Genomic DNA, 27,851 nt, shown 5'->3' on the forward strand with positions numbered 1-27,851 from the left:
ATTACAATGCAGAAGGAAACGGGGGCTTTTAACATGCATACATTAACATACATTTTAATGCAGTATGCGCTCAACTGTACCACACAAGTTAACTGTACCACACGATCAACTCTTTTCTAACTTGTACGTACACCCCATGCACTTCAGCTCACGGGTAGCTTTCCACATCGGTCCCACAGTTCTGAAAGTCACCCCACAAATGGTATCTCAGTTTTGTCTTCAGATTCTCCTTTATCACAGCTGCTTTCTATGAGCTTATGCTGTCTTTCATTATTATTTCAGATTTTGTAGGTTAGATGCATGGTGTCAGTGAAACCTCCATGAAGAAATGCTTTTAAGAACTTTAAGATCTGCAGAACAACATTTATTATCTATCCCATCTTTAAAAATAATAAATACGCGCCGTCAGTTTATGTTCTCCGTTATTGCTCCCCAAACTTGGAATTCTTTCCTTAGTTACTTAAGAGAAGAAACTAATATAGAAAATTCAAAAGTAAATTGAAAACTTTTCTTTTCCACGATGCATATATAAATTAATTATAACTTGATTTTCAAAAAATCAGAAATCACTTTTTTTTTTCTTTTTTCCATCACCCTACCCTCCCTTATGTGCTTTCCCTATATGTCTCTCCAGACTTTTAATACAATGTAAATTCTCCCCTAATTCCTTATGTTTCCAATTTTTGTCGCATTTGTCTTAAGTTGAGTTTGTTTTATTTATTGTAGTAATAATTTTTAATAATGTAATTTTATCAAAATGTTTATCGCTTTGAATCCAGATAAAGCGATTAATCAAATTTTTATTAAACTTGAAACTTGAAACTTTATGTTCAAACATTTTTACTGAGAAGCACAGTTCAAACAATACAAAGTTTAAGGTATTCAAAAATGTATGAGTTACTGTGGAGTTAGAAAATTTGACCATGTAACACCTTGGTTGAAGAAATTGCACTGCTTACCTGTGTGATTACGCATCATTTTCAAAACATTAACTTTGATATTTAAAGTCATTTACCATGAAGGCCTGTACCACCACCCCGGAAGGCCTGTGCCACCAACCCTGAAAGCCTGTGCCACCACCCCTGAAGGCCTGTCCCTCACCCTGTACTACCACCCCTGAAGGACTGTACAGACACTCACCCCCTCCAAAAGTGTTCCCCGACCTCCTGCGCATCCATTTGCCTAATTTCAGCAGCGGAGCAGCCTGCAGAAAGGATCGCCGGTGCTAGCGATCTTTGCAAGCTGCCATAGGCCTTTGGAGCTGTCTTCCCTCTGCCGCGATCCCACCTCTCCTCTGATGTCAGGCAGGATCGTGGCAGAGGGAAGACAGCTCCGAAGGCCTATGGCAGCTTGCAAAGATCGCTAGCACTAGCGATCCTCTCTGCAGGCTGCTCCGCTGCTGAAATTAGGTAATTGGATGCACGGGAGGCCAGGGGGAAAGCCGGACACCAGCACTTCCCAACTGACCCACCCCCCTCGCCCTTTAAAGCAGGAGCGGCAGCAGCCGGCCAGCAAAGAGGCAGCGCTGCCGCTCCTGCTTTAGGGGGAGAGGGGGAGGGTCAGTCACCGAATCGGGAGGCTGATTTTTTTTTTTTGTTTTAAATCGATTCAAATCGTGAATCGGGCAGCACTACCATCCATAATTAACCCAGTTTCCATCCTATCAATTATCCTACCCCCCATCAAAAAAAAGAAATGCTTTATATACTGTCTGCCATCCAAGCCAGTAGAGCAGTTTACAATAATTAAGATGTGTGAGGAAAACAAAAATATTACAAAATTTCAATTCATGATTAAGGTGAAAAACAAAAATTACAGTGCAAGGTTTAAGAGGCAGCAAAAGCCTAAATTCATCACTAGTTAGCGCCATACCTTGAAGAGGTGAATGCCCACCAGCAGCAGCAGATGCTGGAAGGCAGAGATTTCCACGCTGTGCGTTTCTTTGGCTCGCTTTTGAAGGTCCTCCACAGACATCAGCATCCTGCAGAGACACGGGTAGTTACACCACAGTGTTAACCAAACTAAAAAGGGCCTCAAACACCACGCACAGATTACGCCACACATAGCCTCCTGGGGTGGCCACCCACTATAACCCCCAGATTTAAATCATACACCCTGGGTTCTTCTCGATGGTAGCAATTTCTTTTATTTTTATTACGTTTTCCCCGCAGGGCTGTGGAGTCAGTGCACCAAACCTTCAACTCAAGACTCCTCTATTTTTCTGACTCCAACCCCTACTATGTATAGCACATCTAAGAGAAACATAGGATATTTCTTAATGTAGAAAATTAGCAATAAGAAACCAAAAAATATATTTATTGAACACAGAACATGAAAAAATACGTATAAAATGGTAAATGTATAATATATTGTAATGTTGTAATTTTTTTTAAAGCTGGAATAGGGTCTCCCATCATGTTAGGTATATAAAAGGTCACAATGCAGTTGCAAATATGCGACACTTGTTGGCTGCTATGGAAACGGTGCATACTAAAGGCTTAGAAGCTGCTTTCTTAAGATTTGATATTGAAAAGGCTTTTGACACAGTTTTGTGGCCTTATCTTTGGGAAGTATTAGTGTTTTGGATTTGATGGGAACGTGCTTGGGTGGATTCAATTGCTATACCTATAGCCTCTGGCAAAAGTCTCGGTTAGTGGGATTTCATATTTATTTTCTTTATTTTAACCAATTAAACAACATTGCATCAAGTGACAACACTTTGTTACATAGCTTACAAAGTTGTCAGAATGATATTTCGCTTTCCATCTGTACTCTTCGGTAACCAGATTCAAAAAGTGTATCAGCCAAGAATCCCTCCCCACCCCCCCACACACATCAACGCCAGCAGTGACCTTGCGAGTAACATTTAGGGTATATTCATTTAGTAACAGTCTATAAACTTAACCCAAATGGGGGCACCACTGTTTATAAGGGTTCCAAATTTTCTGAAAAGTCTGTAGCACAATGCTGAGAGTCTCAACATGCGGCAAACATAGTCCATTTGTTGTCTAGTGGGAGTTACCAGCTGTTTCCAGCCAGCCGCCAATGCCAGTCTGGCTGCCATTACAACCATAGCGACCAGTTTGTGATATTTAGTCAGTTAATGGTATTTAACCCCCTTTTTCAATTATGCGAGGTACTCATAAGTCTTCAGGGAAAAAGGAAAAACCAACCGTACCTGAAAGTGACTCACTCTGAGCTACAACTGAAAAGGAATAGGAGCTAAATCTAAATTAAAAAAAAAAAAAAAATGGACAAAGGAGAGAAACACTGAAAGGGGAAAAAGAGTTGGGTCATGGTGATTTAGTTTTCATGGCATCACATCCTCTTTATAGTCTGTTTCCGACAGCTGTGATCATCTCTCAACCAGCGTGCCTGACTTTAAGAATAAATGGGACACCTACGTAGGATCACTAAGAAAGCCGAGTTAAAGAGTTGGGTCATTAGCACACAGACTAAATTGGGTGGGTCAGTAGAGTGGGCAGACTTGATGGGCTATAGCCCCTTTTCTGCCGTCATCTTTCTATGTTTGTTTCTAATCCCTTCAGCTTTCTTGTAACTGAGAAGGTGGCATCCTGCCCTTCAACTGAAAGGCACACCTTAAGAAAATCATTAAACATCTAAAGCAGAGAGGTCCTAAGTATTTGCAGAAGCTCGTTCAGTTCATCTCACCGGTCCCAGGCTGATCGCTGCTCCTCACTGAAAGGTATTACAGCTCGGATGTTCTTTCCATTGGTGAGCAACAAGTTGGCATATCGAACCATGTGATGAATCCACAGGCATCCATCAGCAGTCAGGCCCAACACTCGCTTCTCCCTCAACGCTGTGGCTTGGGGGGTCTCACCCAGCATAGGGAGACAGTTCAGGTGATGCAACAAACTGTGAAAGACAGGTGGCAGATGAAGTCAAAGGACCAATCACATTTTCAAGTTAATTTGATTGGGATAAGAGCCACTACCAGAGCAAGTCTTCAAGGACCTCTCCAGCCAACTGGGGTTTCAGGTTATCCACAATGAATATGCACATTTATCCACATTTGCAAGTACATAAGAACATAAGGTTATCCAATGAATATGCACAAATATCCACATTTGTAAGTACATACGAATTGCCACTGCTAGGTCAGACCAGTGGTCCATCATGCCCAGCAGTCCACTCACATGGCGCCCTCTGGTCAAAGACCAGCGCCCTGAGACTGAGACTAGCCCTACCAGCATACGTCCTTGTTCAGCAGGAACTTGTCTAACTTTGTCTTGAATCCCTGGAGGGTGTTTTCCCCTATGACAGAATACGGAAGAGCGTTCCAGTTTTCCACCACTCTCTTGGTGAAGAAGAACTTCCTTACATTCGTACGGAATATATCCCCTTTCAATTTTAGAGGGTGCCCTCTCGTTCTCCCTACCTTGGAAAGGGTGAACAACCTGCCCGTATCTACTAAATCTTTTCCCTTCAGTACCTTGAATGTTTCGATCATGTCCCCTTCTCAATCGATCGAAACATTCAAGTACTGCCTCTGCTGTGCGAAAGTCTCTCATACACATTCATTGTGGGTATCCAACAACCTGAATAGCCAATATGGACCCTGAAGACCAGATAGAAAACTACTGGACCAGGAGAGTGCTGTAGAAATGCCTAGCTTCTCAAGACTTGCTGTTCTGAATATGGATGTATTTTCCTCAAAGCTTTGAAAAAGATATTCCATACAGAACTTTCTGCACGTCCGTTGCCATATATAGAAAATTTAGTTTGGCTAATACATTAACCCCACTCCCTCTTCCTTTATCAAGCCACACTGTGAGCAGCATGAGCTAAATGTCGAACTGCACATTCAATTCCTATGAGCAGCTCAACATTTAGCTCATTCTGCTTGCCAGCGTGGCTTGATAAAAAGGAAGGAGGGTAAATGGGAAGATTAGGTACTTACCAGTGGGTCACGTATCCCTACTCATGAGTTTGTATAGAAGGCAGCTTCCCAGATTCCTTTCCCTCCTCCCCTCCCAGAAGCATCTCTCCTTCTCCCTTTCCAGTAGCAGCTGTCCCTTTTTTCCCCTGCCCAGCAGCTTCCCAGACTCTGATAGTGGTTTTCTCCCCCCCCGCAGCAGCTCTTCTTACTTCCCAGCGCAGCGATTCACGAAGGCAGCCTCGGGTCCTTTGTTGGGTCGCGCCGCCTCTGAGGAAAGAGGAAGTTGCATCATCAGAGGCAGCCGCGACTCAGCAAAAGCCCCGAGGCTGCCTTCGTGAATCGCTGCGCTGGGAAGTAAAGGAGAGCTGCAGAGAGGGGAGAAAGCCACTGTCAGAGGCTCCCCAAGATCTCTCCGGCCCAGCGCACGCTTCCGATGCTGATCTTACCGGTCCTGCGCAGACCGGCAGGAAGTTGAAATGAGTCAATCTTGCCGGTCCTGCGCAGACCGGCAAAAATTTCCTGCGGACCGACACCGGTCCGCGGACCGACAGTTGAAGAACTGTGGTCTAGAATCTATCACTGTTGCTGAGGTGGAAGAGGTTATCCACTCGTTGTCCCTGAACATTGCACCCGGTTTAGATGGGTTTATTAATAAATTGTATAAAACTTTTCAACAGCTGTTGGTACCATTGTTGGTCCGAGTGTTTAATAGTTTTGATGATACTCATCCCCTGCCTCAGACTTGTCATACGGCGGCAGTGACGCTTATCCATAAAAAGGGAAAGGATCCGGCTTCCTGTGCGGCAAATCGGCCAATCTCATTACTCAAAGTTGATTATAAAATCTTTACTAAAGTACTGGCCTTGAGATTACAGGCACATATGCTGCAATTAGTTCATACTAATCAAGCGGGCTTTATAACCCGGCGACAGCCATTTGATAATATTAAAACAGTCTTACATCTTATGTGGCATATCCATCGTGAGGGCACTCCGGCGCTGGTAGTATCCCTCAACGCAGAAAAAGCGTTTGATCGGGTGAGTTGGGTGTATTTATTTAAAGTATTACATAAAATGGGTATGGTTGGCTTCAATTATTAGATGATGTCTCCCTCTCCCGATTCAAACTTAATGGTACCCCGCTACCTGCTTTCACTCTGGTCCGTGGGACACTCAAGGGCTGTGCCCTTTCTCCCCTGCTTTTTGTGCTCTCAATGGAGCCGTTGGCAAGGTGGATCCGATCTCAGGAAGATATTCAAGGGATTCAATTGGGTAACCCAGAGCTATCTTTACCTCATGTGATACAAGAATTGGAGCAGTTTGGCCCAGAGCGGGCTTTTGAGTCAATATGGCTAAATCTGAGATTTTAAATGTAACCATGGAGGCTAGAGTGATCAGGAGGTTGCAGGCTGCATTTCCCTTTACCTGGGCTTCTAATTTTGTTACCTATTTGGGGGTGAATTTAACTGCAGACCATACCCAATTGTATAAGTTTAATTTTCTGGCTTGCCTACGTGCTTTGTTTGATGATCTTAAGCGTTGGGAAGGGTTTAATCTCAGCTGGATAGGCTGAATTTCGGCTATCAAAATGATGCTCTTACCTCAAATGTAGCAGAAGCATTTCTCTTTCCCCTCCCCTTCCGTTCTCTTCCTTGTGGAGCAGCAGCGTGTCTGACCGGCTCGTTCCGTTCAAAGCCGCGGGTTGGCAGCTCCTCGCGCTATCCACTCCTGCATCGGAAGCCTCTCTGACATCACAACATCAGAGAGGCTTCAGATGCAGTCGCGGATCTCGCAAGGAGCCGCCACCCGCAGCTTTGAACGGAACGAGCCGGCCAGACACGCTGCTGCTCCACAAGGAAGAGAACGGAAGGGGAGGGGAAAGAGAAATGCTTCTGCTACACAGGAAAGGGGGACCATAGGGAAATGCTGCTGCTGCTGTACAGGGAAAGGGGGAGAGAAATGCTGCTGCTACACCCAATTGGGGAAAGAGAGAGAAGGGAAAGGAGAGGAACAAGAGAAGAAGCCAAGTTCATGGGAGGGAGGGAAGGAAAGGAGATATCAGGACATGGAGGGGGAGGGAGAGATGCCAGGGCATGGGGGAAGGGAAGGAGACAGATGCCAGACCAGGGGAAAAGAAGGAAGGAGGGAGGGAGAGAAAGGAAGGAAAGAGATGCCAGACCATGGAAATAGGACGGAAGAAGAGAGAGATAGGAAGGGAAGGTAAGACATGGAAACGTAATTTTGAATAGAAAGCAGAAAAATTGGACATTAAGTTAATGCCAAAGATGGATGCAAGGCAGAAAGTGAAGATGGAGAGAAAAACAGTCAAAGGACAAGAAGGCCCTGGAAACATAGTTGAAAGCACAGAAAAATAAAGTTACCAGACAACAAAGGTAGGGAAAATGATTTTATTTTCAATATAGTGATTGAAATGTGCCAGTTTTGAGAAAGAAAAGATATTAAACTTTAAATGTTAGGGCTGCAGAAAAAATAAGAGTACTTGGAGGGCCGCAGAAAAAATAGTTAATGTCTTATTAAAGAAATGACAATTTTGCATGAGGTAAAACTCTTTATAGTTTATATATCTTTCCTTTTAACTGTTAAAGGAAAGTTTTATAAACTATAAAGAGTTTTACCTCATGAAAAATTGTCATTTCTTTAATAAGACATTAACTATTTTTTCTGCGGCCCTCCAAGTACCTACAAATCCAAAATGTGGCCCCGCAAAGGGTTTGAGTTTGAGACCACTGGGTTAGAGGATAGGGATTCTTTTTTTGTATATGTGCTTGTGTATTTTTCTATCTCAACAGGTTTTTTGGGAGCTATCACTGGGAGAGACCTACCCGGAGCAAGCTATCAGAGTTTCCCAGTTATACCGAACTTTGTTGAAAATGTAATCCTTTAAGGCTCGATGGGATTGGGACCTTCCAGGGGAAGCAGCTTTCCTCGTTGGGATTCTATCTATAAGAGGTTATTTAAGCCCATATTGTCCATTAATTATATAGAAAACGGCTATAAAATGTACTACATGTGGTACTATACTCCTGAGCGACTTTTCTCCATTTTTCATGTGGGGACTGATCGTTGTTGGCGCCATTGTGAAGAAAAGGGGGACTTTATCCACATATGGTGGACATGTCCAGGAGCGCGCTTGTATTGGTAGCAGGTGGGTTGTTTTTTGGTTAAGATTTTACATAAACATTGTAGTTTATTGATGGAATGTTGTTTACTTAATGTGGGAGTGCATTGCTTCACTCTCTCTGAGCAGACATTGGCGGCCCGTGTTTTTACGGCAGCCTGCCTTGCTTTGGCACAGTTTTGGCGTACTCCCAAGGTTTATTCTCGTGTGGACTATTTACAGTTGATGTCTAAACTGACCGCATTGTGAATTATACTAAGATCTGGGAACCCTATGTACAATGGAGGAAGCACTCTACTTAATTTTGTTTTTGTTTGTATTGTTTTGAGGAGGGAGGAAGGATGATTGGGGGATGGGGGTTCTGTTGGGGCTTTTGGATTGGTTATTGTAGCTCTCTGTTATCTGCATTGCTTTTTGCTTTGTTTTTTTGGCTATATTGTATTTGATTGTGTTTCTTTTGAAAACTTTAATAAACAAATTAAACAAAACAAAAATTATGCCCTGACCAAAACAGAAGTGAGCACTTAATTGTTTAAGTACAAAACATGAACAATATTTCAAATGCATTAAAGGCCAAAAAAACTCAAAACAGAACTAATGAGCAATAATGTAAAGACCCAGCAAAGACAAGGGAGGCATTTAACTCTGCAGATCCACTTCTCTCATCTACCCTGCAGACAGGCGACACACAGAGGTATCGCTAGGAGTAAATGCATTTGTGTTGTTAAACACCCCATGTACTTTAAGGCTCAGTGATCCCAAATGTTGCTCACAAGTCCAGTTTACACACATAGGGCTAGCTTCACTTAAAAAAATAGAAATTACCTGAAAAATGAGTATCCCAACAAGGCCCGAGTTGCCTCATCCAGAGGGGCAGTGAGGACAGCCTCTGTCTCAGGAATATCGCAAGTCACTTTTTTAGTTTCAAAGAAAGCATGGAAGAAGATAAACCTGGAATCAGAGATAACAGAGGAGAATAACATGCTACAACTTGCTTTCTGAATAGACCAGTAAGGCACTTTGTATTCTTTCCAAGAATGCTGGAAAGAAATTATGCATGAGGAATCAAAAATGGCTGCCCAATCATCTGTCTGGGGAGAAAGCAAGTTTCTGAAAAAAAACAGAAACAAACAGGGAAGACATCAAATTCAAAAATGGGCCAGATTGGACCAGGACTTCCAGATAAATAAGACCACAATAAAATAAATACACAATTTATATCTAAGAAAGAGGGGATTCCAGAAGGTGCAGCATAAAAACAATGATATAGTGGCTCCTCTCTCCTGATCACATATGCAGAGATTAATATATAGGTGCACACACAGATGAAATGGAAATAACTCTATGCAACAAGCACTGCATGCTTTCCCCACATGTTCACATTCCAACCCCCCCCCCCCCAACTACACACACATACAATTGCTGACACATAACATAACATAAATCTTTATTTATATATTGCAAATGCCTTTACCTAGTCTTTTAAACAATAATACTACATTCCTAACCTTGCTGGGATGGCTCATGATTCAGATGTGGGCTTCATTTTCTATGTTGTGGATTGTAACAGTATATTCTCTTAATGATTGGCTTGTACAGTGACATCTATGACCGAACCATGTAGTTTGTCAAAATCAATGCTTGAAGGGACACGTATCATGTACCTTGGTAGTTTTCCTTAGGCTATGTTTTGAAGCTGTAAGAAAACCAGACCCTGTTTGTTTTTCCTTCTCTGAAATATTGCAAGGACATTTATGTTTGAAAAGATATGTTCTTATCTTGTTGTGAAATGAATTCAATTGTTTTTATAAGCCGTATTTGCAAACAGCTTTAGATAAGAAAAAGGCAGCTCTGCTGACCACAGAACTCTTTGGACTTCAGTCTTCATGTGACCTGTGTCCATTTATGGTTTGTGTTTACGTCACATGCTGACAACACTGATTCATGTAAAATGATATAAAAGAGATGTAAAGCTGACAATAAAGCGGACATGTTTTGGAAGATGATTTCTGGTCTTTAAGATATGTCCCCAGGTGCACCTGACTTCCAAATGACAGAGAGAAAGTATGGGGCAGGAATTGGGATCTAATCCTTTTCAATGCTGAATTCTGTAGGACCTGTACCAGACATATTCGGCCTAAAAATTTGATTCTGTTATCTCATTTTTTGGGGTGGAACTACACTGGTTCCTGATGAAAGCCAGATCTCAATTTAAGTTATGTACTGTTATTAGGTGCCATCGACACTTGCGCGAGTCCTAGCAACTTGATGAAATGTGGATCTAAAAAAAAAACTGGTTTTGGGAAAGTCCGGAAAGGTCCTCCAAAATCATCCCCATGGTTGTTTTCAATGTGTCCAGCCATCTGATTGCAGGTCGCCCTCTTCACCTGGTTCCTTCAATCTTCCCAAATATGATGTCCTTCTCCGTGGTGTGACCAAAATAAGACAGTCGTAACTTCATCATTTGGGCTTCGAGTGACAGCCGGTTTGATCTCTTCCAGAATCGATTTGTTAGTTCTTCTAGAGAGGTCCACGGCATGCCTAAAATCCTTCTCCAACACCAAAGCTCAAATGAGTCAATCTTCTTTCTGTCTTGTTTCTGTAGTGTCCAGCGTTTGCATCAGTAACTGACCACTACTACTACCATTTTTAAAATTATGTAGGGCAATGCTCCTGATTATCTATGTGACTGAATTACATTTCTTCAAAAGGGTCATTGCTATAGGACCCTTAACCAGATGATATTGTGTTTTCCATCAATAAAGGGGATTAGATTTTGTAAAATGTTTAATTCTTAAGTACCAATCAATCCCTATTTGGAATTCCTTGCCATTTCAGATTCGATCACTCACTGACTAATATTCGATCACTCACTGACTAATATTATACTTTTATACTTAAGCTCTGGAACTTATTGCTAGAGCAGTTAATGCAGCTGGGTTTAAAAATGTTTGGACAAATTCCTGGAGGGAAATTTCCATAAACCATTATCAAGGTAAAGCTGGAGGAGCCACTGCTTCTCCCTAGAGTTAAATAGCAAAGAATCTTGTTACATTTTTGGACTCTTTCCAGTACTTGTGACCGGGACTGGCCACTGTTTGTAACAGTACACTTTGATCTGACCAAGAAGAGAAACATTTATTTATTAATTACCTTTATTACCTTTATTAATTACCTTTATTAATTACCATGCCGAGCTCTACGCTTGCGGAGATGGAGCGGTGTACAAACCTAAGGTTTAGTTTAGTTTAGATTCACCCATGGCAGTGTACTGCAGGGCTTATGTTACTCACTGATGTGTTGTCTTCTAGTATTATTTATTTAATTTTAATTATTTATATTTCATATATCCTACAATTCTATGTGGATTACAAATTATTCAGGTACAATGAGATATTCGAGAAACTGGGCCTCTTCTCCCTTGAAAAGAGGAGACTGAGAGGGGACACGATCAAAACATTCAAGATAATGAAGAGAATAGACTTAGTAGATAAAGACAGGTTGTTCACCCTCTCCAAGGTAGAGAGAACGAGAGGGCACTGTCTAAAGTTAAAAGGGGATAGATTCCGTACAAACGTAAGGAAGTTCTTCTTCACCCAGAGAGTGGTAGAAAACTGGAACGCTCTTCCGGAGGCTGTCATAGGGGAAATCATAGGGATTCAAGACAAAGTTAGACAAGTTCCTGCTGAACCAGAATGTGCACAGGTAAGGCTAGTCTCAATTAGGGCACTGGTCTTTGACCTAAGGGCCGCTGCATGAGTGGACTGCTGGGCACGATGGACCACTGGTCTGACCCAGCAGCAGCAATTCTTATGTTCCCTATCTGTCCCTATCTGTTCCATACTCTATCTAATGTACCTGGGGCACTGGGGGCTTAAGTGACTTGCCCAGGGTCACAAGGAGCAGTGCAGGATTTGAACCCACATCCCCAGGGTGCTGGGGCTGTAGCGCTAACCACTGCACCACACACTCCTCACGTGCAGCTTTAGGCCAGTGTTATGTACACTTAAATTGTAAAACCTATCTTTTGACAGCAACATTTAATAGTTACACTTGGAGGTGCACATGGTCCAGAGTATGGCAATGAAACTACTATGCTTCACTAAACATGTGAGCACATTATAACACTATTCAATCACTTTAAGATCCTACTTCTTATTTGTAGGGCTTTCTATCCCAGGAATCCCTCCATACTTATAAACTCCTTCCAGTCACATCAGACCAGCACGTTCCCCAGTTATGACCATCTCTGGCATTCTCCCCAGTTACTCATGCTCATTTGGAAGGGAAACATCAATCTGCTTTCTTTTTCCCTGGGACAAGCTTTATAGAATACATTGCCAGTGTATCTTCAGAAGTTTTCATAGCAGAGATTTAAAGGAACTAAAAATCCTCTATTTTCTGAAAGTTTAAGGTCTGAAATTGAAAGGGGACAGGTTTAGGACAAATGCTAGGAAGTTCTTTTTTACCCAGAGAGTGGTGGACACATGGAACGCACTTCCGGAGGTTGTGATAGGCCAGAGCACAGTACGGGGGTTCAAGGAAGGTTTGGATAGGTTCCTGAAGAATAAGGGGATTGAGGGGTACAGATAGAAGCAGAGGTAGGTTATATAAATGGTCAGGAACCACTTCACAGGTCATAGACCTGATGGGCCGCCGCGGGAGTGGACCGCTGGGCGTGATGGATCTCTGGTCTGACCCAGTGGAGGCAACTTTTTATGTTCTTATGATATTGAAGAACAGTTGAGCTGAAAGTCCCAAAACAACAACAGGCTAGCAATCCACAAAATCCAATGTGGTAGTAGAAACCAGCAGATCAGAATGGAGAATCTCTTTCAAAAGCTTTATTCTTTATAGTAGATACACTGTATAATAAAAACAAAAAGTCTGACACTGGGTGAGTTTCATCCATGCAAGGGTTGCCTTTGAGCCCCTGATTCAGCCAAATGGTATACTGAAACAGCCTCATCAACTTGGCTTTAGCAGTACTCTCCAAGGGATGGCAGTCTAACACAGTATTCTAGCAGAACAGATTCTGAAATCCAGACAGATTTGAAGCCCTCTCCTGAATACAAACCGTACTGGAAAGAAAAGCCTCTAACAAACAGAACATTAGTGAAGTCTGAGCAACTGGTGTCTCACAGCCTCAGGTCTACAAAATTCAGCTTCCACTATTCAAACTATCAACAACACCGCAGTTCCACAAAATGGGCTATGTCTAGATTCCTCTTTGTTTGAAATGCAACTTAGAAGCAGCCAATTTTTTTTCATGCTTTTTGGCTTTGTCCTGCTGTTCAATCCTTTTGAAAGCGTGCTGGAGCTTATATCAGACGAATATTGGGACAAACCCTGGCTTTGTCTCCAGAAGTGCTTCTTTTGGAGCTACTAGGCTCCTGTGAGGTTTGGGGGCGGGGATCTAAACTGTGGGTCCCGAAGTTATGTATCTTGGGACAGAAATCGATTTGTGGACCTCGGAGGGACCTCCCTCTTATTGGGGTTGGAGATTGGCCATCCATGAGTTATTGGGATTGGAAGCCAAGGACATTAGGGGTACTTACAAACAGAGAAAACATTTTCTAGCTATTTGGGACTCTTATCTTAATTCTTTATCACTTCAAATGAACAGCCAAATTTTGAATCAGCTCTAAGTACCCCTGCTCTGTACAGCAGTTTGTTTCTTTCTTTCATATTTAGGGTGAGGGGTGGTTGGGATTGGTTTTGGGGGGTTGTGAAAGAGTGGTAGTTCTGCTATTTTTTTTTTGGGGGGGGGAATAAATTTGATGATGTGCAATGCTCATTCAGGTTCTGTTTAGATTAAGTTTCACGTTTCAAATTTATTAAAAATTTGATTAATCGCTTACCATAATTTCTAGGCGATGTACAATAAAATATTAAAAAGACGAAAAAATAATTTACAAAAAGATGACAGACATACTAAGGACAAGAGGGAAAAACTACAATAAATAAAGAAAAGAGGACATATAAGGTTAGGACAAAAGGAGGGGAACGTTGTTAGAGATGGATAGAACTTGAGGGAATCCTGGACTGCAAAAGGAGCTGATTACCATTACAATTACAATTCAAAGTCATCTTTGAATAGAAAACTTTTCAGCCCTCCTTTGAATTTGTCAAGGTTTCTTCCCTCCCTTAAGCCTGTGTTCTGCTTACTTTGTATTCAGTACTGTTTCTCTGCTTTTGGTTGTCAATAAAAATTGTTTACAGTTATAACAACATCCCCTCTCCCCTCGATTCCAATAGCTAAAATTCATTAACAGGCCTGAGATGAGAAAACTTCAGAAAGTGTCATTGTGAGTGGTCCTGAAGGTGCTCACTTCACTGGTTGAATCCAATTCTGTCAGCAGCTGCCCGCACCTTAAAATCCTTCCCATCTGAACCTCCATTAAGTATTAAGCACATAGCGGTTTAATGCTGTCTCTCTTTATTCGTGGTTCTGGTTTACAGTACCTCTCCCCTTTGTGTCCCTCACCTTGCAATTTCCATCACCTGGTCCTCTCCTTTTACCACCCGGGAATTTTCAAGGATTCCAGTCAGTCTAGGGATGATCCATTTTCTCAGACGAAATACACGGCGTTCGGGCCTTGAAATTGAAATATAAAACAAAATTATACATTTTGGTGGAATACAATATGTCATATATTCAAAATGGAAAGAGCAATAGCAATACAAAGAGGGACATATACTAAATTTATAAAAATATGGGGGCCATTGACAAAATATTGTAATGAATAAATAGTAGGATTTCTCTTTTTCTTTTCTTCTTTTCAATATCTTCTTTGTGACACACATGAAGGGGAGGGTAGTGAAAATAATTTTTACATAATATGATATAATATGAAATACAATATGTAATGTATGATTGGAAAGTATTAGAAGGGTGGGGGGAGGGAGAGGGGATAAAAATATATTTAAAATATGATGTATTAGATATAAAAGTGATATTGTGTATTCATCAATTGTATTTTAATATTTTGTACACTTTATGTAAAATTTGAAAACGAATAAAAATTATAAACCTGAAATAGAAAACAAAATTGTTTGTTGACTGTGAATCAGTTTGTTCTTTACTATGGGGCAGGAGGGGAGAGGGATTCTTTATGTCATAAATTTATTTTTGAATATTTATAATTGGGATAGGTGTGGAGATATCATTATTCAGAATAGATAGGATATTTATGATAACATATGTTTGTGTTATATGGAATGATAATTGTTTGGGTGGATGAGTGGGTAGGTGGGGGGAAAATGGATGATTATGAACATGAGAAAGATGAATGTGCTTTTATTGTATTACTATGAGATAGCTTTTTTTTTTTTTTTTTTTAACTGAATTTTCAATACCGTTCTCCCAGAAGAGCTCAGAACGGTTTACATGAATTTATTCAGGTACTCAAGCATTTTTCACTGTCTGTCCTGGCAGGCTCACAATCTAGCTAATGTACCTGGGTCAATGGAGGAATTAAGTGACTTGCCCAGGGTCACAAGGAACAGCGTGGATTTGAACCCACAACTCCAGGGTGCTGAGGCTGCTGCTTTAACCACTGTGCCATACTCTCCCCCATTGGTTGTATTGCACTGTTGTAGTTTTGAAAATTAATCAAGAATATTAAAAAAAAAAAAAGGAATCTAAAACAAAATTAAAGCAAGTTAGCCCTGAGAAAAACAAGTAGGAACTTTCAAAGCATGCCACAAATGAAGTACCATAGCAGAGATAGGTTACACAGGGCTTTAGCAGATATATCCTCTGCTTAGAAATAGCTAAAAAGAAAAAATATTTAAATTGAATCAGGTTGGGCAAACTGGCTGGACCATTCGGGTCTTTATCTGCCGTCATCTACTATGTTACTATGTTCAGGAAGCCTGCTACCAGCAATAAGCCAGCCAACGCCATGAACAGAAAGCAACCAAACCCACTCTTTTCAGGTTCAGCCAAAACTGAATTTGATCGCCCCTAATTAGTGTTATGGGCTGTCCCCCCACCTTGTTCTTCTCTCCCTCCTTTCCTGCAACCACCCCCAAACAGAAATGGGCCCACCCCATAGATCCCCCCAGGCCTACCCCATGATTGTTGGTGGTTCAGTGATACAGCTGAAGCAGGAGCTATAAGTCACAGTAACCATTTTGACAACGAAGCCAGCACAGGCAGGAGTGAGTGGGGATTTTCCCCTGCCCCAACTGCCCCACCAACAATCAGGAGGAGGTGGAGAGTGACTGAGGGCTGCTCCTGTTTGAGGGGCACAGCACTGTTTCTGTTTCAGATGAAAATACACCTGCATTTTCGGATGAAACCAAAAGAGGACCAAATTATGGATGTCAGGCCAATTCTGGCACTGAACCCGAAACTGAAATTGGATTAGCCTCTAGCCATGAATAGGTAAATCATACATCTTACTCTTGAGGACCCCTGACCTCTTCATCAAGCAAGAGTGAAATTAACTGCTTGTATTCTAATCATTTTTCTAAGTGACAACAGGATTCACTTTAGGAAATGAAATCTAAGCAAATCATTATATGGCTTAATATATGCATACACTTTCCAAGCATTTAAATTTCTAGCAGTTAGCATTTAAGGTATAAATTCACAATCTTCCATTCAATAGTATAATATACCTTAAAAGCATCAGCCTTCAATGTATATATCAATCTTCAAAATATATCCCTCAGACCTCAGCGGCGATATCTTTTCTATCTTTAACTGTGAAATGGAAGTAATGGTACTGGCAAACTAAGGGGGCTTTCCTTGAAAAAGCTTCGGTGAAACATAGGTCTGTGTTGGAACAAGAACCCCCTAGCTGTACCTTCATATAAGATGAGTATTCTTCAGATTCTTAATAAATATACCAAATAAAATAAAAAGGTTAAAACAAATGAAGATTAAAAAGTATAAAAATTATGACCAATGACGATTAAGGTGCTTTGAATCTGTGTGTGAAGTTTAAATACAAACAGTGGCGCTGCTGAGGTCTGAAGGATATATTTCACATTTAAATCTGTTTTTTATTCACAAGAAAGAACCACAAACGAACAAAGGCAAAATGACAAGCAGTAATATTTGAGTTTACAAGAAAGATGACCCCACCCAAGAGGACTGGACTCTGATGTCCTCCTGGGTTACAAAGGCTCCCCCCGTACCCCCCACAGACCTCCCCCTCCTCCCAAGTCCAATAGCAAAGAAGTAACCAAGGTCAGACAGGTGGGTTAGGGAACAACTGCAGTCTGTTCAAGATGCGACTATGACTCCGACTCCTTGGAGGCAAAATGTCCAAATAAGGAGACTAAGTGTTGACAAAGTCTCTACTTCTGAGGCGAGAGGAGTAAGCCATCCCATAAGTTCATGTACCGGTAGTTTATTTCTCCAATACCAGAAGGAGGGAGGAACATTATCCAACCAATAATTTAAAATACATTTTCCCCCCAAAATATAGCATTTACTCAAAAACAGTTTTTCAGCAGATGTATAAATGGAAAGCATAGAGAAATAAGCAAACAGCATGTGAAGCGCAGAGAGAGGAACGGGAACGTGCAACAGTCCCCTTAGAAAGGAGGCCAGGTCCCCCCAAAAACCCTAAATACTCTCACAAAGCCAAAGGCCATGAAAATAAGAATTCATTTCAGTGATACAAGTATTACAAAGTTGGGTATCCACACAGCCCATGTGGTAGGCCTGACTCCGAGACATGTACGCTTTCAATAGGGTTTCTATAGTGGCATTCTCAATAGGGTTCTATAGTGGCATTCGCGGAGTTCAGCATTATGTATGAGAACTGGGATACGTTTAAGAGATCGGGGTAAAAAATCCGCCCTAAGCTCCCTCCCTAAATCCCGCTGCCAAGCCTCCAAAATGGAGGAAAAATCCCAAGAGGGCCCAAGGGTATCAAGCTATCTATGAAAGAAGGAGACCAAGAGCCGAGGCTCAGGATCCACCCCCCTCCCAAAAAAAAACAGGTACGAAACCGGATCCCAAAATCCAAAGATAGGGAACCCGCCTGAGAGAGACCCCACATAATGTAGCAGTTGACAATGAGCATAAACAAGGCCAGGAGGCAAAAGGCCATGCTGCAGCAACTCAGTGTAGGACAGGAGCCTCCCATCATCCCGCAAGACATGGGAAAGAAGTTCAAAGCCCCTAGCCCGCCATCTACCAAAAACAGAAGGGACCAACCCCGGGGGGAAGGAGAGATTACCGATCAGCGGCAACAAAACACTAGTATGGGGGTCCTGACACCACAGGGGAAGCAATCGCCGCCACACCTCCCAAAGCAGTCTAAACGAGACACTATGTCTATTAGGAGCAGGCATCTCCGCCAGTTGAGCATGGAGAAGAGAGAGGAGGTGAGCAGGATAAAAATAATCCCGTTCCAATGATGTGTCAGTATAAAGAGCAGTACCCAAAACCCAATCCCGGACATGTCATAAAAGGTAAGCCTGATTATAAAGAGCGATATTCGGCTCCCTGAAGCCTCCCCGGTCCCAGGAGACCAACAGAAACTGCCACCGCAACTTAAGCTTCCTTCCCTCACAACAAAACTTTGATAGCAAAGTATATAAGGCCCGGATATCCTGCTGCAAAAGACATAGAGGAAGTGGCTGGAGCACGTAGAGCCACTTAGGGAACGAAACCATCCGAAAGGGGTGCATTTTCCCCATCAGTGAGAGCGGCAAATCCTGCCACTAGCCAGAACAGAGCTGGTAGTTGCAAGCAAACGATCCACATTCAACCAGTAAAGCTCCCAGACCTGCATTGAGAGTTGGATCCCCAAGTAACGAAAAGATGATGCAGCCCATTTCAACGGAAAGTCCCCCCCTCCCCAAGACCTCTGAAGATGCTTAGTAGAGGCCAGCGCCTCCGATTTCTTCAGATTCAGAGCAAAGCCTGAAAAATCTCCATATTCCCGAACGCTCTCCAAGAGAGTAGACAAGGACCGATGCGGGTCAGTCAAAAAGACAGGAGGTTATCAGCAAATGATGCGACCTTAAAATTAAAGAGATAGAGAGGCTGGATGGGAAAGTGTATCACAAACCATGTGCCGTGGATGATTCCAAGTGTGCGGCGAGACGGTGATGCTGGCTGACTGCTATGTCCTATGTCTCTCGCAGCACATCCTGTAGGCAGTCAGCCATTGCCAACAACTCTCCTACTCACAGGCATCTCTCCTCTTCTCCCCAAACTACCCTCCTCCAGGATCCCCCAACGGAGAAGCAACAGGTTCAGGTCACAGCTGAAGGGCCTCCGTGCACTTTCGGATGCCTTCCGGCCACGGTGCCAAAAAGTTTGTGGAACACTGTACTAGAAGAATAGTGAACTAATAAAAAGCCACAAATTTTATTTTATTTTTTAATATTTGGAAAGCAAAACAGAGAGCAGAAAAAGACTGGTACTGTTCAAAGGAGGTGGCTTGAAAAGTAAAGACATGAAGATCAGTATTCAAAAGATACAAAGGATCTCAGAAAGAGGAGGATATATCTAGCAAAACAGAGACAAGAAAGCAACATTGCTATCTACAATAAGGCCAAGAGCACAAGAAGAGAGAGCAAAGGTAGTGAAGTTTCCAGACTCTTCACATATGTCAGTGAAAGGAGGAAGGGTAAAGGTGGAAACTGTGAGACTAAGAGGAGAGAAGGAAGAAATCATAAAGGCAGATAAGGAAACAAACAGGAATGTTAAACAGTTCCTTTCAGTGTTCACCAACAAAGGATCACAGATGGTTGTACAGGGGACATATGGTACTGAAACAGAACCAAAAGTGAACAAAGATCGGAGAGATGCTAGTATATCAAGGGAACTCAGAGAAATTCTGGCAAACCAACCAGTAGATTACATTACATTACATTAGAGATTTCTATTCCGCCATTACCTTGCGGTTCAAGGCGGATGATCAACTGATGCTTGAAGATGAGAAGTATGTTAAATGCATTTTATTGCAAAACGCTTAGAATTTATGATTAGCATTATATCAAAATTTTGATAAACTTGTACTGGAAAAAAGCAGATATCGACCCTCTTTGATAATTGGCAATAGGGGAGGTGTAGGGTTGTTTGCTGACTCTCAGGCTAAGGGGGTGGAGAATGTGTTCAGAAAAGATGTGGATTTTTGTAACACCCGGACTACAGGTTGGGATTGAACACCTAGCATATGGAATCCAGATGCAACGTAATGGAATTTAACTTCAGAAACCACTTTATAGCTTTTATTAATCTTGTAACTCCAATTGAACCCTGATAAGGCATAAATGTTATGGTTACGGTCAATTTGCCAGCTTTACCAAACAACACAGTAACCCTTACTCTCCCAATCAAATCTTCTCTTGAACTTCTGGGAGTAACAACAGATTCAACGTTGCCTTTAGAAACTCATGTGATTCTTGTAAGAAAGATTTTTGAAAAGTTAAACGAAATTAGAAAATCAATATTTTCAATCGGATTATTTCAGAACGGTTGTGCAAGTCTTAGCACTTGTTCAGTTAAATTATTACAACATGTTTTAAATAAGCTGCTCCGAGAAACTGAGGAGGCAATAACAGCCTGTACAGAACAACCCAGCTAGGCGGACATGCCATACACAGAAGAGGGAGCTGCTAATTTCACTTTTGAGAACTTTGCATTAGCTACTGATAGAAGCTTGTTCATCATTTAAATTGTGTCCTCTAATACTTAGAATTATTCATGGTATAGTCCCTTTTATTTATCACCCTTAATGCCTTTTCCATAGGGTTCTCAATCAATAAAAATCTCAAATGCTGCACCAAGGTACTTAAATGAAGCAAATACAATCAGCTAAGCCACTAGACCAATACCGCAACAACTACACTGTTCCCAAAATTGCCCCATACATCAAAAGAATTAACAATGTATTATTATAAATAATTAATGTGAAACGTACCCTCAGTGTGAGGAGATAAGCTATAGGAGACAGCAACAATGTCACCATTCCAACATGTAACTCAAAGGCTCGATCAGTAAGTCCATAAACTCACTCGACTTCCACACACCATCATAGAAACATGATGGCAGATAAAGGCCAAATGGCCCATCTAGTCTGCCCATCCGCAGTAACCATTATCTCTTTCTCTCTCAGAGAGATCCCACATGCCTATCCCAGGTCCTTTGAATTTAGACACAGTCTCTGTCTCCACTACCTCTTCTGGGAAGACTGTTCCATGCATCTACCACCCTTTCTGTAAAAGTATTTCCTTAGATTACTCTGGAGCCTATCACCTCTTAACTTCATCCTACGCCCTCTCATTACAGAATTTCCTTTCAAATGAAAGAGACTCAACTCGTGCGCATTTGCATTGCATAGGTATTTAAATGTCTCTATCAAAACTCCCCTCTCCTGCCTTTCCTCCAAAGTATACAGATTGAGATCTTTAAGTCTGTCCCCATACGTCTTATGATAAAGATCACACAGCATTTTAGTAGCCTTCCTCTGGACCGACTCCATCCTTTTTATATCTTTTTGAAGGTGCGGCCTCCAGAATTGTACACAATATTCTAAATGAGGTCTCACCGGAGTCTTATACAGAGGCATCAATACCTCCTTTTTCCTACTGACCATACCTCTCCCTATGCAACCTAGCATCCTTCTAGCTTTTGCTGTCACCTTTTCAACCTGTTTGGCCACCTTAAGATCATCACATGCAATTACACCCAAGTCCCACTCTTCTGTCGTGTACATAAGTAATTCACCCCCTAATCTGTACTGTTCCCTCGGATCTTTGCAGCCCAAATGCATGACCTTGCATTTCTAGCTGCCAAATTTCAGACCATGCTTCAAGCTTCGCCAGGTCTTTCTTCATGTTATTCACACCATCCGGCATGTCTACTCTATTGCAGATTTTGGTATTATCCGCAAAGAGGCAAATCTTACCCTTCAGCAATATCGTTTATAAAAATGTTAAAAAGAACAGTCCCAAGAACAGAACCTTGAGGCACACCACTGATAACATCCCTTTCCTCAGAGCGATCTCCATTGATCACTACCCTCTGTTGCCTTCCACTCAACCAGTTCTTGACCCAGCCCGTCACTTTGTAACACATCCCGAGGGAACTCAGTTTATTTATTAGATGTCTGTGTGGAACACTGTCAAAGGCTTTGCTAAAATCTAAATACACCACATCTAGCGCACATCTCCAATCCAATTCTCTGGTTACCCAATCAAAGAAATTGATCAGATTTGTCTGACAAGACCCTACTTCTACTGAATCCAAGTTGCCTCCGGTCCTGTAATAAACAGGATTCCAGAAACTTTGCCATTCTCGGTTTTAAAAGTGTTTCAATTAATTTGCTTACCACAGAAGTCAGACTTCCTGGCCTGTAATTCCCTATTTCTTCCTTACTCCCACTTTTGTGGAGAGGGACCACATCCGCCCTTCTCCAGTCCTCCGGTACCACTCCCGACTCTAGAGACTCATTGAAAAGGTCAGCGAAGCCACCAGAACTTCCCCAAGTTCCTTCAGCAGCCTAGGATGTACACCATCTGGCCCCATCGCTTTGTCTACCTTTATTTTACGAACACAACCCTCTGAAAATCGATCAGGGTCTATTACTCCTCCATCCCTAGTCACATTTGTCTTCTGCAGTCCCGCTCCTGGCGCTTCAGCCGTGAACACTGAACAGAAATATTAGTTAAGCAACTCGGCCTATTCTTCCCCTTTTTTAAGATATATTCTGAATGTCTACTATTAAATCTCTATCTACTTCTTCTGTCTGTGAAGGAGGCCTGTATATTATGCCAATGTAAATATATTCACCATTCCCTCTTTCTAAATTGATCCACAGTGCCTTTTCCTTGCCCTGCAGATCCTGCAATTGTGTGGCTATAATATGTTCTTTAAAATATAACGCTATTAATAAGATGTGAAAATTAAATATTGTAGTGCAAATTAACTATTTTAAATTTAGTAAACTTATGGAGCAATTCAGTGACAAAAATATTAATATTAAGGGTGCAGTACGATGCATCCTAAAAAAATGATGGAAATATAGGGTTACTATATGGCTCCAGATAAACGAGGATGGATTGAGACATTCAGGTTTTTACTTCCATTGAAAGCAATGGAAATAAAACCCAGATGTCTCAATCCGTTCTCCTTACTTCCATTGCTTTCTGTGGAAGTAAAACCCGGATTTCTCCATTCATCTTCCTTTTTCTGGAGCCATATGGTAACCCTATGGAAAAGACGCAAATAGAAGCAGCTAAGAGTAGACCAACACCAGAACAACCACATTGTTCACAAAACTGCCCCATACATCAAAAGAATTAACAATGTATTATTATAAATAATTCATGTGAAACGTACCCTCAGTGTGAGTAGGCAAGCTACAGGAGACAGCAACAATGTCGCCACTCCAACACTTAACTGAAAGGCTCAATCAGTGCGTCCATAAACTCACTCGACTGCCGCACACCATCATAGGGTACATATGTGTGCATTAATAAGATGTGAAAATTAAATAGTGCAAATTAACTATTTTAAATTTAAATAGTAAACTTATGGAGCAATATTAATAAGAAGTGAGTCTCTTTTAGAGGTCATGCCATGAGGCACCAAAGTGGGAGACTGAAGAGACTGCATGAAGTGGCCTTCCTGGAGAGGCAGGGAATGCAAACATGGTACCAGAATTTCAGGGATAAGCACAGAGGATCCCTAGTTATGAAGACATGAGGCGATCAACTAGGTTCTGTGACACTACACCAGGAATGTAAATGGGCAGAGATAGTAATGACAGAGTTTAAGGCCTCCGTCTCTATTTCTGAGAGTGTAGAAAATGACACAAGTTACTTTACAGTTCATATCTTCCTCATAACCTTGACACCAGAGTCACCAGACTGCTCCGCCTGATAATTTGCACCAAGGTCCTTGTACAAGTCCACCTGTCCACAAAATCCTCTCAGATGAATTTACTGGGATGTTGCTTTTCTATCACTTGATGGATTTAGGTCTTTTTTGGAGACAGGAGCTGAAAATGCTCCTGTAGATTAAGTGCTAGGTACAATAATCTGCCCTGAAATAGGGTTATGAACAAGTTTCAAGTTTAATAATTGTTTTGATTAATCGCTTAATCATATTTCTAAGCGATGAACAAATTAAAATTACAATTTATGGGAAACAAGCTGGATGCCCTACCTATTCCTTACTGCTTAAAAGAAATAAGGTCAATGGGCTTGTTTGCAACCACCTTCTGCTGGCAGCTTCCCACAGAGGCATCCATAATAAGCTTTAAAGAAGCACAGAGTGAGACAGCCATGGGCTTTTCTAAATCAAGCCCAGCCCCTCCTCTCCCTTCCTATAAAATAATATAAGCACTACCACACTTTGGAAAACCTCAAAGATTACTTAAAGTAGCATCCTGCCTCTAACATAGAGCACAGAGAGAGCAGAGGGCTCATCCATTCCAGCCTCTAGCAGTTGAAGCATATACAGAGAAAGAAATCTGCTGAAATACTCATTCGGGGTGTACAAACTGCAAAATGAGAAGCAAGCTCACATTTCTGTACCGTCCAGATTCTGCTTTTGCCGCCGGGTGCTGAAATCCAATAAGCAGTCAAGGTCAGGGTTCACAAACATGGTCTTCAGCCAGTCAATATATCTTTGTAGAGCAGCCGGGTGCAGGTGCCTCACCACCTTCCACTGGCTGGGCACCACAGGATAACCTTCGTTAGTGAGAGTGGAAAAGCCCAGCAGCACTGCCAGTTGTTGCTCCACATCAGCGCATCCTTCCAGGAAAGAATCCACATAGCCCTCCATCTCAGGAGCAAACTTAAACCTCTCTGGAAGCTGGACAAAAAAAAAAAAAAAAAAACCACCACAAAATTATACAGGAGACTAAGTTCAAGCACCAAGAACATCTCTCTTTTGTTTCTTAATTATTTTCATACCATGGCTCATGGAGCAGGATCAAAGCTAAAGGGTTACAGGACTGTTGCATTACCAAATACTGACATTCATTTGTTTGAAATGGAGAGTTGCACGGGGACAAAAATCCCACCCATCCCCGCCCGTCCCCACCCATCCCCATCAGGATCCTCTCCATCCCCACCCGTCCCTGTCAGGATCTTCTCCGTCCCCACCCATCCACGCAAGAAATTATCTCCATCCCCGCCCGTCCCTATAAAAAGCAGCAATTACTTCTGACAGGATCATCAATTCCTGTTTTCCTTGTGGAATCTCTTTGGTGGAACCCTTTGTTTTCTGTTCAGGTAATTAACTTATAAACCCCTTCTTTTACTAAGGCTGACGTGTCCATTATATTATATGGACGAACCCTGCTTCCAAAGCCTTCCATCCCCGTGGGAGTCCCGTTGGCTAGAGGGGGGTCCCCATGGGAGTCCCGTGAGCCAGAGGGGGGTCCCCATGGAAGTCCCGTGGGTTAGGGGGGATTCCCGCGATCCCCGTTCCCGTGCAGACCTCTAGTTTGAAACTGACTTGATCCCTGTGAAATCCTTTCATAATCTGGGAGTCCACTTTGACCCTGCACTTTCTTTTGATCCCCAGATCTCACAAGCGATTGAAAAAGGTTATTATTGGCTTCAGCAAATCAGATCAATTAGTTCTGTTTTAGATTTTCGTGCCTTTGTTCTTTCAATAATTGATTACTGTAATACAGTTTATTATGGTATTTGAACAGCAAGCTTATGTTGTCTGAAGACACTTCAGAATTCAGCTGCTCGTTTTCTTTGCAAAGCCACACTATATGATCATGTCACTCCTTTACTGATCTACCTACATTGGCTGCCTGTTCAGTTCAGATGTCAATTTAAAATTGTATGTCTAACATTTAAAGCACTTCACTTTTCTCAGATGGTTTATCTACCATCTGCTACAATACCATATACTAAACTAAACTTTAAGTTTACATACCGCATCCTCTCCATAATTATAGAACTCAGCATGGTTTACAAGAGCTTAATGTAAGGAAGGAACAGCATAACGGGGTTGGAGTTTAAGTATAGGGGGGAAGAGAGCATTACATTTTTGTGAATAGTCTAGTTTTCAAATGCTTTCGGAATAGTTGGAAGGAGCTTAGATTCCGTAGTGGGGCAGTAAAGTTATTCCATAGCTCAGTGATTCTGAAGAAGAGAGATTTTCCTAATTTTCCAGCAAAGAGAATACCTTTTAGTGAGGGGAAGGACAGTTTAAGTTTGTGGGTGGATCTGGTGATATCAGGACTCAAGGAGTTCCAAGATAGTAGAATTAGGGGAGGGAGGATAAGGTGTAGGATCTTAAAAGCTAGGCAGGCGCATTCTTATATGGATGAAGTTTAATACCAGTGCTGGCATTTAACTTAACCTGGTAACTGTACTAGCTGAAGACTGGCATATTCAAACACACACCCATTTATACAATTTTTATGAGGACGACGGAAGGCAGAATGAAAAATCACAGCACACAACCCAAAAGAGTTGGAGAAAAATGTTAACAATATATTTTAAAAAGGACAAAGACCACCCAAATCATCAATCACAAATCAGAGGAACCCCGGAGGATGCCCACCTGAGTAGTCACAACATGCTCCCCGTAATGCTGCATCACTGATCCCTTGAGCAGCAGCGAAAGCTGATCCAGAGAGAGAAGTGGCAAGGCAGCACCCAGTAACCGAAAGCACATGTAACTAAAGAAAAAAAATAAAAGAACAAAAATCAGACAGAGGTTACAGAACTGTGCAAACAGCTACGTCACACAGTGACAAAAAGATCCTGAGGGGCTAAATCTTAAATAAGGAGGTCTTTTACTAAGCTGCAGAGGGGGGGTAGGGGGGAGTGACTTTAGCATGCCCTCCACAGGCCTTTCCTGCATGCTAAGGGCATTTTTACTGCAGCTATAAAATCACCGATTTTCAAATCTTTATATTAATGGCCATTTGCTAATGTCGAGTGAGAGTCTTGAAGTTGTTAGGCTTGCTTGCCAGATAATAATTTGAATATGCAATCTGCTGAAGATTAAGTGTGTTTATAACCCCAGAAACATGCGCTAATGCTGCTATTAGCATGTGGCTATTTTGAAAAAATTACCCCATGTATACCCATTTTGTAGGCAGTAAGGGATCATGCGCTATCCATGTGTAACCAGTTAGTGCATGGTAATGTACATGTGCTAACTAGTCAATGCAGGAATGTCCACTCTCCTCCCCCCTCAAAAAATAAAAATTTAGAAAGCTATTAATGCACACACATTTGGCAGTTACTGTAGGATGCCCGAGTACCGTACATCCCATCAAACGAAAAAACCTCCCTCACCCCAAGAAGTCTGCAAAGATTAGGGAAAAGAGATGAAGTCCAACTCCAAACTAAGCAGAGAATGAAAATAATTCTATAATTTAATTTAAGAGCATTAACCGGACAAGCCCTCAGTCACACAGCAACCTCTGGAAACTCCAGGGAAAAGCTGTCGCGAATTTACACCCAGAAAGGTGTTAACTGCGAAACATCCCCGGGCTTGCTCCGGATAATGTTTGTGGTGCTTAACTAGTGCAAAATGTGCAATGTGTGAAAAAACTCAAATGAGTTTCTTTCCTGCTTCATTCACGAACTTGAGAGTCATCGAGCAGTGCGGTTCCTGAGGAAGGGGGTTCACCCCCGAAACGGAGTCCGTTGGACATTCACTTCATTTACTGCTTATGGATCACCATTTCCATTACACACGGAGAAGCTAAGTCCTTACAGCCTGTGTATTTTTGAGCTTGGTTGGATTTGGACACTAACTTTCCAGTTTGGCCCCCAGCTTAGGGGTAAGAGATGAATTCCTTCTTTATTTTGATAATGTGTGTTTTTTTCATTTGAGTTTTTTCAC

At 41.9% G+C, this 27,851-nt stretch overlaps 1 protein-coding gene across 2 annotated transcripts in view; it reads right to left on the reverse strand.

Annotated features, from left to right (window-relative positions):
* Positions 1 to 27,851, reverse strand: part of MYBBP1A (MYB binding protein 1a) — a 91,039-nt gene that overhangs the window by 44,204 nt on the left and 18,984 nt on the right. The window contains exons 8-13 of one of the 2 annotated variants that reach the window (XM_033921275.1): positions 26,556 to 26,673; positions 24,550 to 24,839; positions 14,529 to 14,639; positions 8,867 to 8,992; positions 3,673 to 3,879; positions 1,873 to 1,981 (exon numbers count right to left, since the gene is read on the reverse strand). In XM_033921275.1, the coding sequence (XP_033777166.1) occupies positions 1,873 to 1,981; positions 3,673 to 3,879; positions 8,867 to 8,992; positions 14,529 to 14,639; positions 24,550 to 24,839; positions 26,556 to 26,673 (961 nt within the window). The remainder of the gene's footprint in view (positions 1 to 1,872; positions 1,982 to 3,672; positions 3,880 to 8,866; positions 8,993 to 14,528; positions 14,640 to 24,549; positions 24,840 to 26,555; positions 26,674 to 27,851) is intronic. The other variant, XM_033921276.1, reaches the window with a different exon arrangement.

The sequence above is a fragment of the Geotrypetes seraphini genome, chromosome 15 (genome assembly GCF_902459505.1).
Source record: "Geotrypetes seraphini chromosome 15, aGeoSer1.1, whole genome shotgun sequence".
Lineage (NCBI taxonomy): Eukaryota > Metazoa > Chordata > Amphibia > Gymnophiona > Dermophiidae > Geotrypetes > Geotrypetes seraphini.